The 16746-nt window shown below is 43.1% G+C and overlaps 1 protein-coding gene across 2 annotated transcripts in view; it reads left to right on the top strand.

Annotated features, from left to right (window-relative positions):
• The first annotated feature begins 582 nt into the window (after window positions 1-582).
• Window positions 583-16746, top strand: part of USP4 (ubiquitin specific peptidase 4) — a 32019-nt gene continuing 15855 nt past the window's right edge. Inside the window, exons 1-11 of one of the 2 annotated variants that reach the window (XM_084214163.1) lie at window positions 583-750; window positions 868-1025; window positions 1273-1403; window positions 4858-4984; window positions 6553-6698; window positions 6874-6935; window positions 12122-12265; window positions 12903-13020; window positions 14186-14359; window positions 14972-15130; window positions 15934-16158. In XM_084214163.1, the coding sequence (XP_084070289.1) occupies window positions 644-750; window positions 868-1025; window positions 1273-1403; window positions 4858-4984; window positions 6553-6698; window positions 6874-6935; window positions 12122-12265; window positions 12903-13020; window positions 14186-14359; window positions 14972-15130; window positions 15934-16158 (1551 nt within the window). In that variant the 5' untranslated portion in view covers window positions 583-643. The remainder of the gene's footprint in view (window positions 751-867; window positions 1026-1272; window positions 1404-4857; window positions 4985-6552; window positions 6699-6873; window positions 6936-12121; window positions 12266-12902; window positions 13021-14185; window positions 14360-14971; window positions 15131-15933; window positions 16159-16746) is intronic. The other variant, XM_084214164.1, reaches the window with a different exon arrangement.

The following is a 16746-nucleotide window of genomic DNA, read 5'->3' on the forward strand; positions in this document are numbered from 1 at the left end:
ACTGAAACCACAGTCCAAACAAATAGTCCTGCCACCAGTTTTGACAGAGAGAGAGAAAAATAAAATCTTTATGAAGAACTAAAGGTTTCAGCTTGGGTTCGATTTCCACTGAGACATAATTCAGGGAGGAGATTCTTACTGAGAAAGTGAAGTGCACGGCGTCTGGAGTCCAGAGCGGCGGGCTGGCAGCAGCCACCCTGGGCAGGTTTGGGGAAGGCTGGGCTGGTGCTGCTGCACAGGCGGAAGGGAGCACAGTGTTCGCAGAAGTGTTTTTATGTGAGGACTGAAAGAGGCTGGCCCGGGAGCCCTCTCGACCACGAAGCTCCCTCGGGGACAAGGCCTATCCCCGCGGGCAGAGTGCTCCTGCTCTCCAGGCTCCCCCTGCAGCCCCCGTAAGGGCGCTCAGCTCAGCTCAGCTCAGCTCAGCGCAGCACACACTACACACTCCACACCCCGCTCCCGCCCCCCCAACCTCACGGTGCCGCCGCAAGATGGCGGCCGCCGCCACAGCGCGCCCGGCCCCGCCCACCCCGTCACGGAGCTCGCGCGGGCGGGGCCGGTCCCTCCCACTCGCCCAGCGCGTGCCCGCCCGCGCGCTCGCGCGCGCTCCGACCTCCGCCCGCGCCGGGTCTCGCGCACGGACATGGCGGCGGCCGCGGCCGGCGGGGAACGGGCCCGGCCGGACCCGGCGGAGCAGCGGGCCGAGCTGGGGCCGCTCCTGGCTACGGCCCTCCGGCCCGGCGAGTCCTGGTGAGCACACCCGCGCCTCCCCTCCCTCCCCGTCCCCCTCCCCTGCGGGCGGCGGGGCCTGCGGGCCGGGCCGCGCCGCCGCTGAGGGGCCGCGCCGGGCGGTGCCGTGTGTTGCAGGTACCTGGTGGAGAGCCGGTGGTTCAAGCAATGGAAGAAGTATGTGGGCTTCGACAGCTGGGACATGTTCGGCGCCGGCGATCCCAACCTCTTCCCGGGCCCCGTCGACAACGCGGGCCTGTTCCCGGGGCCCATCGACAACTCGGGCCTGTTCGGCGGTGAGTGCTGCGGGCAGCGGGGCCGCGGCTCGGGCTCGGCCGGGAACTTCCCCGCGCTGCTTTCGCTTTCGAAGCCGGGCGCTGGAGAGGGCGCGCGGCCGCACCGCCCTGTGCGTGAGGGGACCGGCCGGGCTCTGCCTCCCCGGGAGAGCTGGTGTTCCTCCGTGTCCCGGCAGTACGGGCGTGCCTCTGGGGGAGAAAAGGTGCTGTTTGATGCCCTGCTCTCTGCCTCCTGTCTCCCTTTTAGATCCACAAACTCAGAGTTTGAAAGAACACCTCATTGATGAGCTGGATTACGTGCTGGTGCCCACTGAAGCCTGGAACAAACTAGTAGCGTGGTACGGCTGTATAGACGGACAGCAGCCTATTGTGAGGAAAGTAAGTATGGCTGAATCAACTTCTCCTCCTGGTTTCATTTTTTGATCTCCATCAAACATAAACAGTTTATTTGCCAGGTGTCAGCTAAGACAGGATTCTCAGTAGCTCTTTGGTGATAATAATGTGATGTCTTTTTGCCTTGTCTGAAAGAACAACTTGCCTGTATTTCAGCCAAAATGCCTGAATGTTCAGGGGTTCTGAGCTGATGGTTTATCTGGGGCAAGAACCCTGAACCTTGTTCAGGTTATCATTCTTTGGACTAGTACAGTGCTTTTATATTGCATGGAATAGTTTGTACTTTGTGGACCAGTGTAAGTTGTTGGTCAAACTAGTTTTATCTTCCAGGACAGAATGAGTCTTTTAGTACAGATGGATTAGGGGCTTCCTCTGGAGTGGAAGGCGATTCTTGTTTTCTCTTCCAAAATTGTGTGATTCTAAAATCTTTATAAAGAGGTTGATATATGGTTTTGTTTTGTAAGTCATATTTTTGGTTGACAAATGCAGTCAGGTGTGCATTCTGAATATATAACCTATTCTAGAAGGTGAAATTGGCAAGTGTTTGTTTTTGTTTTGTTTGGGGTGGTTTTTTTGGTTGGTTGTTTTTTTGGAATGTGTATAGGTAAAAGGTTTTTTGTTTTTATTTTAGTTTTGGCCAGTTGTACTGAGTAAATTGAGCAATGCCAGTTTGTGGGGCTCATTAAGAAACTAATCACTACACCAAGTGTATGTATGGAATTAACACCACTTATGTTTAAGCAGCTCTATGTTGTAAGTAAGGGTTACTTCAAGGTGTGCAAGACCTAGCAAAGTGTGGCACCAGAAGGGAAGTAAGATCAGGAAGTGCTGGAATGTTGTCATTCAGTGTGGGCTAGAAATTGCATGTAGTAAGAAATTCTGATGTCTTCAGGACTGGTGAGTTAACCCAGGATCACCTGGGTTACCTCAGGTTCACTCAGCTGAGTAGACAGAACTCCCATGGAAGCAAGAAGCAGAAGAGGAGAAAATAATTACAGCATTTAAAGGAGATGTGGTTTTAGAGAAACATGTAAAATCTTGAGGAATTGCAAGTCTGTGCTGAGGGAGAGCTGGTGCTGTTAGTGATCAGTGGCTCTCCAAGCGAGGGAGCTTTCCTTCCTGAGCTGGCTGATTGCTTTCACAAAACCTGGCATGTCATTACACTCTCTCTTTTCTGAAAAATTTGAAATTTTGTAAGAGATTTGGGAGGTATTGGGGAAACACTTGGGCTTAACTGCATGAGCCTTCTTTTGTTGTGGTATCTGATGGTGCTTTCAGTGGTGCAATAACCAAGGGGATAGAGCTCTGAGCTTGTCCTGGTTTACAGACCTAACATGCCAGGTTATTCTGGGTCAAGTTAAGAGTAAATTTTTCAAGTTTTGAATTGCTATGAAACTGTCAGTCTCTCTTGTTAACCTGATAACTGAAGGGGGTTTTTATATTTAAGAAGATGCTAAAATATAGCATAATAGTAGGTTTGTGGGATGTTACAGCATCTTACAAAAATCCAGTAGGTCAGTGAGACACAGAAGCTGCACTGCTGCACCTGAGTAGGATGTGGGCAGGATCTGGTTACAGTATTCCCCAGATAGCGTTAAAAGTCAAGCACTTAAACTTGTGGTCCTTGAGTGCCTTAATACTTTTCCTAAAGATGGATCAACTGTAATTCATACATAAAAATATCCATAAAAGTAGGATCTGGGAAGTGATTTTCAGGCATCTTTATGGTTTTAAAAGATACTTCTTTCATCTCTGTGTTTGATGATTAGAGCCAAGCACAGGAGGATTAGACTAGATTTATTTGTGGTTCAGGTTTCTTTTGATAGTCTCAAACCATATTTTTGGGCAGTCATCTATAGTGTCCTATGGGAAGTTTTATTAATGTGCCTCCTCAGCTGAGTTGTGCTGACATTGCTGTCCAGTGGCATGACATAAGCTGTACTTTGGCAGAGAATAAGGAAGCTGGTCAAATGCAGTTTAAAAGACATCTGCAGGTGATTAGAGACTCCATTCCTCCATCCCAATGGACACAATGATCTGATCAGGAACTTCTTGGAAAGAGTTCTTTTCTTTTCTGAATATGGCTCTTATTTGTTTCTAACTACAGAGTACTGGAGAACAGGAAGTCACGTTTAGTGACATTTATTCTGAAAAATAAATGGAAAACTTTTGACTTGGTTTCTTTTCTTTCCTAAAAAGAAGTCTGCCTGTCAAGAAGCTGTTTAAACAGGGAGCTTTACTTTCTGTTGTAACAGCAAAGTACTGAAGATCTTTTCAAGTGTGTTTGTTAATTATTTACCTTTAAAGCACCTTGCATATCTAATACAACCTTCTGAAAGCAACAATCCTCAGAAGATGGAAGTATAATTTAGTGGAATTGTCACTATAAGTCTAGGTCTTAATTCTTTGTTTCTTTCCAAAACTGGGTACTTTTTTCTGTAATATGTTAGGCATAGATCATACCAAGTCTGGTGTCATGTGAATAGAATGGAATATTTCAATTGGAAGGGACTTAATCACCTGGTCCAACTGCCTGACCAATTCAGGTCTGACTGACAGTTAAAGCAAATTAAGGGCATTGTCCAAATGCCTTTCACTGTTACTCTTAAAAATTATACCAGCTTTTCGAATGAAATATGTTGCCGTTTTCAGAGGCTTTGTAGCTGCCAAGCGCTCTGGAGAGAATTGAGGTGTGGGGTTCTCTTTTTTTTCTTACTCTTCCTGTTACATTGCAGTTGTCTCATAACTGGCCTGTGAAATGTGCTTTTCTTTCTGGCATAATGTGTTTTATGATCTGTAGGTTAAGAATGGTGTCCAGTTTTAAAAAACCTTATGGAAGGTTTTTTAAAAATATGCTGAAAGCTAGTGGCATGAGTCAATGTACCTATTGGAATATTCTCTCAAATGCAAAATTGATTTGAAAAGTACTCTGAAGTAAAGCAGTGTCATCAAAACAACTTCAGAGGTACTTTTCTGTCCTTGCTAGAGAGAGTAATGAGGCAGGTTCTGTGTACTGTGCAGAAAAATAATGTATGCTTTGGTTTGCTCTCTTCTGGTAGAAGAGATTTTGCTCCAGTGTTCCAGCCTGGTTTAATTCTTTTATAAAACTTAACCAAAGACTAGAGACAAAATGTAATCTTCTTCTAGACTGCTTTGTGTTATCAAGTATTTTTCATGAATGGTTAGCTGACACTCTCAGTTCAGCTGTGATGATGGACCTCTGGAGCTTTGCACTGTGGAAGGAAAGCACTGGGAATTCCCGTTTTAAGAACCAAACAAAACCCCCCGAACAAGCTGGTGCCCGAATCTAGGAGAAAGTCAGTGTTCAGTTTATGGCTTGACTCTCAATACTCCAAAAGGCTCCACAGTATTTAGAACTGCGTGCTTCAGAGGAGTGCTCAGTATTGCAGCTTTGTGTTGCTTTGTTCCCTGTGTGCAGGTGGTGGAGTATGGGCTGTTTGTGAAGCACTATAAGGTTGAGGTTTATCTCCTGGAGCTGAAGCTGTGTGAGAGCAGCGATCCAGACAATGTCATCAGCTGCCACTTCAGCAAGGCAGATACTGTTGGTAAGTAGTTCTCTGTGCTCTGAGGCTGTCTCAGAGATAATCTGTGCCCTCCAGAACCTCCAGACTGGAGCAAATCTGACTTCTCTCTCTCTCTCATTGCTATATTTTTCACATGTAAAAATGCTGAATGTCAGCTGCCCTGTATCTACATTACTAAACTGAAGAAAGCATCTGTCGTGGTATGACACTGGCCAAATGCCAGGCACCCTCAAAAACCGCTCATTCACCCTCCCCTGCCACAGCTGGGCAGAGGAGAGAAGAAAATTAACAAAGGGTTAATCATTAGAGATAAGGACTGGGAGAAAACACTGCAAGGGCAAAACAGGCTCAACTTAGAGGTATAAAGTGAGTTTATTACTAACAGAATCACAGGAGGATAATGAGAAGTAAAAATAAGCCCTTAAAACACCTCCTCTCCCCAGCTCCTCCCTCCTTCCCACCAACAGGTCATGAAGGTTTGGTCAGTTTATCATCTGAGGTTTTCTTCTGCTGCTCCAGGAGAGGAACGCTTCCCCTGTGAGGCTGTGGGGTCCCTCCCACAGGTGACAGCTCTCCATAAACTTCTCTGGTGTGGGTCCAATCTCATGAGCAGCAGTCTTCCCAAAACTGCTGCAATGTGCACCCCTCCCATGGGCACACATTCCTCCCAAAGTGTTGCAATGTGGGTCTCTCTTCCCACGGGGTGCAGTCCTCCAAGGACAGGCTGCTCCAGCCTGGAAGCAGGGCCCTCTCTCTCCACTGGGTCTCTCACTGGATCACAGCCTCCTGCAGGCACCCACCTGCTCCGTCATGGTGGGTGGATCTCCGTGGATCCCCGCAGGCTGTGGGTGGATCCCCAGGGGCTGCAGGGGCTCAGCTGCTTCACCATGGTCTCACCACGGCCTGCAGAGGAGTCTCGGCTCAGGCACCTGCAGCACCTCCTCCCCCTCCTTCTCCAGTGACCTTGGTGTCTCCATGTTGTTTCCCTCACATGTTCTCACCTCCTCCACTTCTCTGACTAAAAGCCAAAAACGGCATGATTTTGTTTTGATTTTCTTCTTAAATATGTAATCACAGATGTTACTGCCCTCTCTAATTGGCCCAGCCTTGGCCAGCAGCATGTCCATGTTCAGAGGCATCAGGGATTGGCTCTGCTGGACATGGTGGAAGCTTCCAGCAGCTTCTCACAGGAGCCACCTCTGTGGTCTCTCCCGCTACCAAAGAGCAGGCAATGAAAAACTAGCACAGCATCTTTATGGGCAGCTTGACAGCAGTAACTGAAAACTTGAACCTCTGTTATCAGATGAAGAGAAGTTGGCCTTTGGGCAGAAAGTTCTCAAAGTGTTCTGCATGTTACTGGTTTGAGAGCTTGACATGCAAATACATGAAAGAAAACAGAAGTTTTTTATTTTTTTAGGCTTGACATTCGACAAACTATATGAGCAGTTGTAAGTTCCATAATATGTTTTCTGCTTAAAAGATCTTGAAGGAAACGTGATGTACCTCCTTGCTGAATGAATGTCTTAGTGTTTTTTTGCAAAAGCACTCATGTTTTAGGAATTTTGGTGTTTTTACTTTCTCCTGAACAGCTACCATCGAGAAAGAAATGCGAAAACTATTCAATATCCCAGCTGAGAAGGAGACAAGGCTATGGAACAGATATATGAGTAACACTTATGAGCAGCTCAGCAAGCTGGATAGCACAGTGCAAGATGCAGGGCTCTATCAGGGTCAGGTAAGAGGCAGAACTTCTCTCTTTTTTTTTGTTTCATGTAGTGCTTTTGCTGATGTGTAGTTTTTTCACTTGCTTTTATGTACTTTGAGCAAACATTGACAATGGGATTTGCTAATGCTTTTGCAAAATGTCTAACAGACTTGCACTTACCTTTATTACCTGCACTCTCTTTTAGGTTGTTTTAATAGAAGTGAAAAATGAAGATGGCACGTGGCCTGGACAGCATTGCCTGGCAAAGTAAGCAAGCATGTTCTAAAGGTTTCTGTTATTTTGTGCAGCTTGTTTGCTAGGCTTTAGTGACCACATGTTCTCTGTGAAAGCCTGGTTATCACTGGCTGTTGTGGCTTGCTTTGTTTTGGTTATTTTGAGGGAGAGAAAATCTCAAATATAAATATTCTTCAGTGTTTCTGCTGCTGGTTTCTTTTCTTAGCAAGAGTGTATTTTAAAGTCTGTTTCAAACAGGTTGTGTAAGGATTAAATAGCTTAGGGTTTCTATAGTGCTTAGGAGGCAAAAGTGCTATTTGTGTTGAGCTAGTGTGCTTAAAAAGCTACCTGTGCACACTGCACAGTGAAACAAATAATCTGTCCTTTGCTGTTGTAAAACAGAAAGGATCTTAGAGTGTATTCCCAAACCTGCCTGTAGTGAATTCTCGGAGTTCTGGTAGTTCCCCCTCAAAAAGTGTATAGAAATAGGTGACCAACACCCCTCCCACAAAAGACAGTTACAGAAGCCTGTAAATGTGACACAGATTCCCTCAGTGCTCTCTGATTTAGAGAAGAGATGGGTAATTGCACGGCTTGGTGAAATATTATGTGTATAGAGTGAATGATGTAGAATGGAAGTTGCAATGATAAGGAACTGCTCATATCAAGTCCTGCTACATAAAGTAGAATTTGATGACTTCCCTGTCTGATGCCTACTTGGTGCCATTCCAGGGGCCATCAGACTTGATAAAGAAAATGCTTTTCTGTACAATACAGTTCACTTACAGAACTTGATGCCAAGTAATCTCATTGAAATCAAGATACACTAATGTTAAACTTAAAGAGTTGATTAGATAGGGCAGTGAAACCTCTTCTAGAACAGTACTTTGAGAGGTCATACTTACTACACTGAACTTTCTATAGGATTGCTATGTGAAAAGCAACTAAACATTCATATCATGTACCTGCTTGAAGTCAGTATGGGAGAGGCAGTGTGCAAGACCAGTCATAACCTTTTGTTTCTACATGAAGCAAAGCTAAAAAGGAGCTGTGTAGCATTGTCAGCAGCTAGTTTGATATATAAAGGCTTTGATTTAACCTCCAGTGATAGATAAATGAAAGTGGGTACTGGTATGTAGATTACTATTTTCTAATGACATTAAAATATTTACTTATTGTAGCATGGAACTTGTGAAATTGACTTGATGCTGATAATGGTGGCTGAAATAAGTGTATTAAGAGATACAAGGATTATACATTCTTTTGTACTTTGTCTTGTGCTTCGTCCTATCTCAGGCAAAATTTTGCTTCAGTGTTCTATTTCTCAGCTCCAGAAAATACATGGGGAACTTAATATTAGGAGGTTTTTTTTTTTTTCTGGGCTGCATCAGTTTATTACTGAAAGCTTATAAGGGAGTTTTTTCCAAATTTGGAGTTTTGATGACATCAGCCAACAGGATGTAGAACTCCCTGCTGTTCATAGAGAAATGGTGAGCACCTGCATAACTGCCCAAGTGCTAAAAGAGGTTCTGGCAAGCTGGTAGTTCATATCCTTCCTACTCAGAGGGTGGGTACAAGGTGACCATAGGCTGGGTGGTTCTGTGTCATCAGGATTTTTCCCCACCATTTGTTGCTTGTCAGAGGCACTGGCCCCCTACCAGAGGAAATAGCTTTTCCACAGGTTTGGCAGCTATCCTTGTGTTTCCCCAGCCATCAATCTGGCTGACATTTTACAGGAAAAATACCCTTAAACTCCACAGCAGTCCTTGGGTGGTATATTCAGCCTATGCCTGGCTGCTGCTGTTAGTTTGGTGCTCTCTAAAGAACGAAGTAGTTTTTTCTTACTGTAATTTGAAACTGCTTTTACTTCTAGACAAAGTTTCAGAAGAGGGAATGGATTTTACTTATTCTAGGAATTTCAAAATTAGAGGCATACTTTGTTTCTGAAGGGAGATTATTCAATGATTCTGTGGAATTTAGTACTTTTAAATTGTTACTTACAGGACTCCCAAAATAAAGTCTTGAACTAGCAGAAGTCCATTTCAGCCCTAGCACACTTTTTTTTTCATCCTGGATATAATTTTCTTAGCAAAGGCAAACAAGAAATTGTGTTAGTTCTTTAAAAGTAACACCTTTTCCATCAGGTACTGTGCTTGAAAACTGAAGTGAAGTTGTATTTAGTGTCTGCCTGGTAGCTATCTCTCTCCCTTTGCAATATGCAGCACTAAAATACCTTTTGGTTCTTTGGTTGGAGCTAGAGTTTTCCTGCTGTTTCCTCTTCCAGCTCCTCTGTTTACTCATGGCACTGTGTGCTGATTCTCTGTGATTTCAGAGGACCCTTTCAGCAACTGGGCTAAATATTTTGTGTGCAGATCTTTATTCCCCGACTTTGAAGTGCTTGAGTTTGCAGCAGATGCCAGGCTTGCAGAGGAGCCCTGAGGATGTGACATAAATTATGGAGGCTTTTGCATGTGAGAACTTTCTAAATGAGCATCCATTACCGCCTCTGCTTTGTCAGTTGAACAAAATCCCAGCTAATCTGGCTCTGACAAAACCTTTTTGTCACAAAATTACTATTTTATTATTGGTTTTTAAAGGAGGACTGACTCTACTACTCTGAAGGTGGCCTCAGCAGAATTGAACCACTTTTTTATCTATGCCTTTCAACCACTTGAAAGCCTTTTACAATATTTTCAAGTTGTTTAGTTTAGGAGGTTTTTTTTACCTAACAACCATATGGACTCAGTGATTTGATTTTATCCTCTTTGCTCTGTAAATCTCCAGATTTCTCCTCACTTGCCATTTGTGTGGGTTTTTGACCGGTTTTGTAGCAAGACAAAGCAGTTGTCTTTACCTAGAGATGGGGACAATGTGCTACAGTGTTGTGAAGATGAAGTTGGGTTTCAGTGGTAACCCACTGAGTAGGCAAGAGCATTTTGGAAGGTTCCAAGTCACAAATTTCCAAGATGAAATAGCTTTGTTCTCTTACTTCAGAGCAAGGTCTTGGGGCCTCCATTTCTGAGGGAGCAGAAGTCACATACTGTGAGAGAGATGGCAATAGAGGGGGCAGATGCCTTTGACCAGTCAAAGTCTGCATGTTCCACAGAAACCCTTTTTGTGGCATGGGGGATAAATATTTGGCATCCAGGTTGTCTGTTGACACTGTATGTGAATGAGGCAGTCCTGAGGGCCTGCAATACTGTGGGGTCATTAACAATGGCTTTCCAGGCTTAAAGTGGGAAGCTTTCAGAGAAAAATGTTTTCCTTAGCTGCTCTCTGTGCCCTTCACCTGCAGTCAATGGCTGCCTTTGTGAGCATCTTGTGAAATGAGGGGAAGCAGCTGTCCTTAGGAAATTCACTAGTTGCACATAGATGAGTAATTTCTAAAATGTAGGAGTATGTAGAATTCTTTATCTTCCCAAATACATTTGGTTTCTGTTCTTTTATTCTCACATTGAAAGCTCTTAACCTCTCTTGTTGTTTTGCTTACTTACATGAACCTTCCCAATTTTCTAGCTGGAACTTGCTCAAGATCCTGGATGACTTTGTGGGTAGACTTTGTCCCTTGTGAAAAGACTCTTGACTTGTGACTTGTGTGTCTTACCTTGGCTTTCTGATTTGATTTTTATCTTCCTTTGTAATTCTTAGCTTTTTTTTGTTTGTGTAGGATGCTGTTGAAGTACTTGGAACTCTTTAGTTGCCATGAGACTCCTGATGAAACCCTGTCTCTAGGCTTCTGTTGGAAACCTTGAAATCCCTTAGGAGGTTGTCCTCATTTTCCTTTTTCACCAGTAGATTTTCTTCTTATGATTTTCTGAGTTTCTCTATTCTCTCTCTGGGAGATCAAATGTGTGAAGCAGAGATGCTTAGTTCTCAAGACTAGCTGCTCCCCTTTGCTTCTAGATAATTCACTACTTCAGACTTTTAAAATGTGTTGTTAATGGATTTACATGCTGTTGTTACCTAGACTGTTTTATTCTTGACTCTTGAAACCCACACATATGAACATGAGTCTGATAATTGTTGTGTAGTCTAGACCTTCTGCTTTCCCATTGATACTGCTTTGGTGTCCAGGTAATCTTGAAGTTCCACCTCCAGCATGGAACAACAGAATGTTGTGTATTGTCCCAGAAATGGTTCTCTCAGTTATTCTGGTAGATCTCATTCTTTCTAGAATACTTTCCTGTATACTTTTTTGTTGTGCTGGCTGGTGAGGTTTTTTAGCATGCTTCAGGTTTTGACTGTGTTTGGGGTTTTCCAGTTTAATCTGGAAGCTCCTTCTGTAACTTGTTTACTTCTGTATTTATTTTACTGCTATTATATTTCCAAACTGTTGAGGCTGTCCAGCTGTTCTGCTTGTCATGGCCTTTATGGCTTGTTCATTGTTGTATAGTTTTTTCTGGTTTTCCAGAACATTTTTTTTAGTGCCATCTGAACTATGAATATGTATTTTTAGTTTGTATAATTTGAAAACAAGGGCCACAATAAAAAAAAAAAAAAAAGAAGTGGACAAGCTGAAGCTTGAGAGCCCTATCCTCTGTGGGCTCCCTGCTCTGTTTTGGGGCTAGTAGTCACTGTTGTGTGGCTGTTGGTGCCCTGCACCTTTTCACTTTTGGTTTTGTGTGTTTATTTGGGCAGAGATGGAGAGATTAGACCAAATCCCAGTCAACTCTTACTATTGAGAAATTAATTGGTGTCAAAATTAGTACTGTCTTGTGGTTTTGCCTTTTTTTAATGGAACTGTTTATGACAGGACGCTGTTAAATTTTAGTGCCTTGTTGGTTATCTTCTTCCTGATTAATGTTGTGTTTGAATAGATGGTCTGAATTTCAGGTAGGGAAGGATTGGCCTGGTCACTTTTTAATGCAGGTAGAGTGTTCTGTGGTTTTAAGATTTGGGAGGTTTTGCTTGCTTATTTCAAGGTGGTTTACTCATAAAATTAAAGCTTGCTTCCCTCTCACTCACACTGAATTGCTACTTATTCTGTCTGGGACCCAGATTTGCCTGTAAGCAATAATTGTTGCTCCTACATCTGGTACTTTTTTCCTGATGTTTCTGTTCCAGACAATTGTTTGGAAATGTGATCAAACACATTAAAGCAGTAAATTCTCTGTGGGGTAACTAACTATAGCTCAGCAAGTCCTTGGAGTTTTGTGGGAGGTGGGGCTGGGGATAAACAAAGTAGTAGCACTGTTTCTGCTTTTTTTCCTTCCTACCAGATCAAGCACTGCAACTAGCAGAAACTTTACTACCTCTTCAAAATCATCAGCAAGTTCTTATTCCTCAGTGTCTGCCACTTCTGTCATTACTAACGGTGATAGCAGTAACTCCTATGGACTGAACAGCTCCCACCTGGGCAGGGGGTAAGAGTAGGAATGTTCTTTTTGTTTTGTCACCCTTGATGTGAGTGATCCCATGCATCCTTGCCTGTATAGAAAAGGAGTGTGATGGTGCCCTAGAGGAGTTCTACTACTCTTGTGTACCTGTTTATCATACTTGGCTTTTTGAAACCATGCCTTCTGCTGTTCCTTGCTGACTTGCAAAAGTAGTGCATGTTCCAGAGCTTACTAACTGCCACAGCATTGCCTGTTTTTTGAGGTGACTCAGAGCATGAGGGAAGGGATTATATTCTTTTGTCTATCTGCCATTGTGGTAGAAGCCTTCCAGGTACAGATCATAATTCTCTTATTATTTCTTAAAGTGCATTATATAGACTCTTGCTGTGTTAGGATAGTGTGCTGTTTATTTACAGACAGAGGAAATGAATGTGTTATGAGCCATAAATAAATAATAGACTTTGTAAGGATTAATGTTTCCAAAGTTAGCACGTACATTTCGTTCCTGGTATTCAGCGTTATCCCCTATGAAGCAGCAGAAACAGGTAGCCTGATTAAAAAATTTCAGTAAACAGTTTTCTGACCTTTATTTGGTGTGAATTTTAAATAGTAGTGAGACTTGACAAGCTCATTGTGGAATTCACTGTATTGTCTTTTCTTCCAGAGGTTCTGGGTTTGTCTGTAACTCTTACAACTGCAGGGACAGTGGTTCCCTCTCACAACCTGGACTCTGTGGACTCAGTAACCTTGGAAACACCTGCTTCATGAATTCTGCATTACAGGTAAGAATTAGAAAGAGCCCTCATTAGAACTAAATAAAAGATCAGTCTCATAAATATTGTGGATTATAATCTGTGAAAAGAAATGAATATTTAATGTGATTCCTTGGGGAGACTACACCTCAAAAATAAACAGACCAAAAAATCATGTTTTGTTTGGCTTATGTTTAGCTCAGTAGTACTGTAAAACATATTACAGTATTAGGGACTGAATCTGAAATATGTGGCATTTGAAATGGCCAGGGGAAGTTGTATTGAACAGGTGCCTGGCTGTAACATAAGGTCCCAGTGCTGTGCCCTGCCAAAAATGGGCTGACGTGGAGGATGTTTTGACTTGTGTGGGCTACACAAGTGACATGAGCAGGTCACTGTGTGCAGTTCTGGGCCTGTGTTAAAGATTCTTGAAAAATTAAGAGCATGAAAAACCACAGGAAGGGTTCAGGTTCATTGTGCAAGGTGTTAAGGTTGAAACAGTGATGCAAAGCTAATAATTATTTCTTCACTTTTAAACCTAATTTCTTAGGATTATTTTGTTAATTTTAAAGTATGCAAAAACCTGCTAGGGGTAGTTTTTTGCTAAGAAGTTCAAACAAAATATGAGAGAAATTGTATGAACTTTGATTTAAGGAATAGGCAAACTTCTAGTGTGGTACCAGTGCTGTGAAATTACTTCAGTCACTCTGATGGCTTTGAAATCTGGAACATGTCTTAAAATAACTAATGCATTATGCACATGGTATTCAGGACACCACAATAAACTTGGGCTGCCCTGCTTTTTGTTCAACATGATATTATTTTCAATTGTGTCATGGTATCCTTAAACCACTCTGTTTTCTTGGACTTAGCTAAGAGACAACTTTAAATTTTTTTATTATCCAAGTGACTTAAATTAAATGTACTTCAGTCTTAGTTTATCATGCAAACTAGTCATGTTAAGGACCAGTTACCTTCTTTCTTGTATTTACCATTATGCTTTAATTTTCTAGATATCAGTCTTTCAAATTCAGATTTCTGCCTTAATTTTTTCTTTGTTTTACTAAACAAGCTCTTGATTCTCACCAGTTTTGTTAACTTGGTGTATGTTCTGATGTGAAATGTTTTTTTTGTTTCATTGTCACACAAATCTATTGTCCCGTGTAGTAAATTAATTTTCTTAATACTTTCTCAGTGCCTGAGCAATACTCCTCCTCTGACTGACTACTTCCTGGAAGATAAATACGAAGCTGAAATAAATCAGAACAACCCACTGGGGATGAGGGGAGAAATCGCAGAAGCCTATGCAGATCTCATTAAGCAGATGTGGTCTGGGAGACAGTCTCACGTGGCTCCACGTATGTTCAAAGTAAGTGTGTCATGTTCCTGTAGCACAGCTCTGGGACAGAAGAAACAGTGAAAGCTAATGTGCCTGTCACATATTTTGATGTTATGAAGGCAGTAAGGACAGAATTGCTCCAGTGTTTCATGGTTTGTGAATGCTTTTTGGGGTACAGGGAGGAACTTGTCAGTGAGCAGTGTCCTTCCTCGGAGTTTGCTACTGCTTTTTAATGTTACTTAGTAAATGACCTCCCAGCCTGAGGGCTGTTTACAGATGAATCAGAATGGTCTTTGCTGCAAACTAAGCAAGGTTGTATGAATTGCCAGCTGTGAACTTTGGTCAGCAAGAAAAGGTGTGCAAGTTACAAATGTAAACATTTAAATTATGAAGTGAACATCAGAACACATCCCCTTGTCTATAACTTTGTTTATTGGTGTAATGTTCTCATTGCTTCGGTGTGAAGAGCTGCTTTCTGCTGAAATACTGAAAGTAGCTGGGGAAATGGTTCTGGCACCTTTCACTGCCTTAGCATCCAGTTCACCATGGCCTGCTGCCAGCAGAAGGTAGCGGTGAGCTGACCTCTGCCCAAGCCACAGCCTGAGTGTTTTGTATTCCCTCACTCTTGCCTTGGTGTTTCAGACACAGGTTGGGCGATTTGCTCCTCAGTTCTCAGGATACCAGCAGCAGGATTCCCAGGAGCTCTTGGCTTTTCTGCTGGATGGCTTGCATGAGGATTTGAACAGAGTGAAGAAGAAGCCCTACTTGGAGCTGAAGGATGCCAATGGCAGACCTGATTCGGTACAGTGCCCTTTACTTAAGGATTCCCAGGGCATTTAGTTGGGTTCTGGGACACTTCCTGGCCTTCCTACTCACAGGCCACACAAACATCCTTCCCACAGAGCAGTGTTCCTGGCACAGGACAGCCTTGTCATGCCTTGTGGCACTCTACCTAAATAGTGAAAACTAATTCTCATATGAGGTTTACCTGATAGAGGCCCAATAAGTTTCTTGTTTTTAGTTTTCTTTCTGAGACTAAAAGTCTCATGCTAAGAGCAGCCTGAATAGAGGAATGCCAGATGCCCTTTGTTCAGGAGTTTATAAGTTGTCTTGTGAAGGTCTTCAAGGAATTATAATTTGTCTCCTTTTAGACTGTCTTTGTGAAACATGGCCATCATTTTCCAAGATGAAAAAGCTTTTTTTCTTGAAAGCTGTAACTGCAGTTGTCTTTCCGAAGCAACAGGCAGCACACCATTCCTTCTGGAGAGTGGAGCAAACTTGGTTGTCCTGAAGAGCAGCATGTGATCCTGTCACTGTCCCCTCAGCTCTGTTCATGCTTCTGGCATTGTGTGCACCAAGGAATACCTGATCAAACTCAGCTAGAACAGATAGAATAAATTTTACTTGATCCTGGGCCTTAATTTCGCTGAGAGGAAATCCCAGTGTGTTATGCTCGACATACACATACTGCTAGAGCCCTTTCCCTCTGAAATTGACCTATCAGTATCAATTTTCCAAGTTTTCTTTGGTCTTGGTGCTCAACCCACTGTAGAAATCTTTGCAAGAAATAATTTCTAATGTATTTTTTAAAATTGTTTTTATAGGAGGTGGCAAAAGAGGCCTGGGAGAATCATAGGCTGAGGAATGATTCCATCATTGTGGATATTTTTCATGGTCTTTTCAAGTCTACCCTTGTTTGTCCCAAATGCTCTAAAGTTTCTGTGACCTTTGATCCCTTCTGTTACCTAACTCTCCCACTGCCCTTGAGGAGGGACCGGTTCATGGAAGTTACCCTGGTGTATGCAGACCCACAGCGCAGACCTGTCCAGGTGAGGCATGTTGAAGACACAAATTTAAGCCATCTGAGTTCTATTTGATTTTAAAATTGAGACTCTTAAAGTAATCTAGAGGATATTGATGTCCACCTTTGAGAGAGGTAGTATGGGTTTTGTGATGAAAAATATGGGATATGAAATCAAGTGACTATAAAATCTTGGCTCATGAAACTAAGGTCATGGTCAGCTGGAAGTGGCTTTCTGTGGTGAGATGGCCTGTTTGATGGGATACTCCTTGAAAGCAGCAGAGTGCTTGCAAAATGTAAAGATGTAACTTATATTGTGCTCTGGGGTGCACAGCAGCACCAGCCTGTCAAAGTGGTGGACTGTCCTCTGCTCTGCGCTGGGGCAGCCTCACCTCAGATGCTGGGGGCAGTTTAGGTCATCACAATACAAAAAAGACATGAATCATTAGAGGCTGTCCAAAGAGAGCCATGAGGATGGTGAAGGGTCTGGAGGGGAAGCCTTATGATACACAGGTTTGTTCAGCCTAGGAGGAGGAGACTGAGGGGAGAAACGTTGTGGTGTTCAACATCCTCACAGAGGGATGTGCAAGGGCTCCCTGTTCACTTCTGAAACGAG

The sequence above is a fragment of the Fringilla coelebs genome (assembly GCF_963513975.1).
Source record: "Fringilla coelebs genome assembly, chromosome: 13".
Classification (NCBI taxonomy): Eukaryota; Metazoa; Chordata; class Aves; order Passeriformes; family Fringillidae; genus Fringilla; species Fringilla coelebs.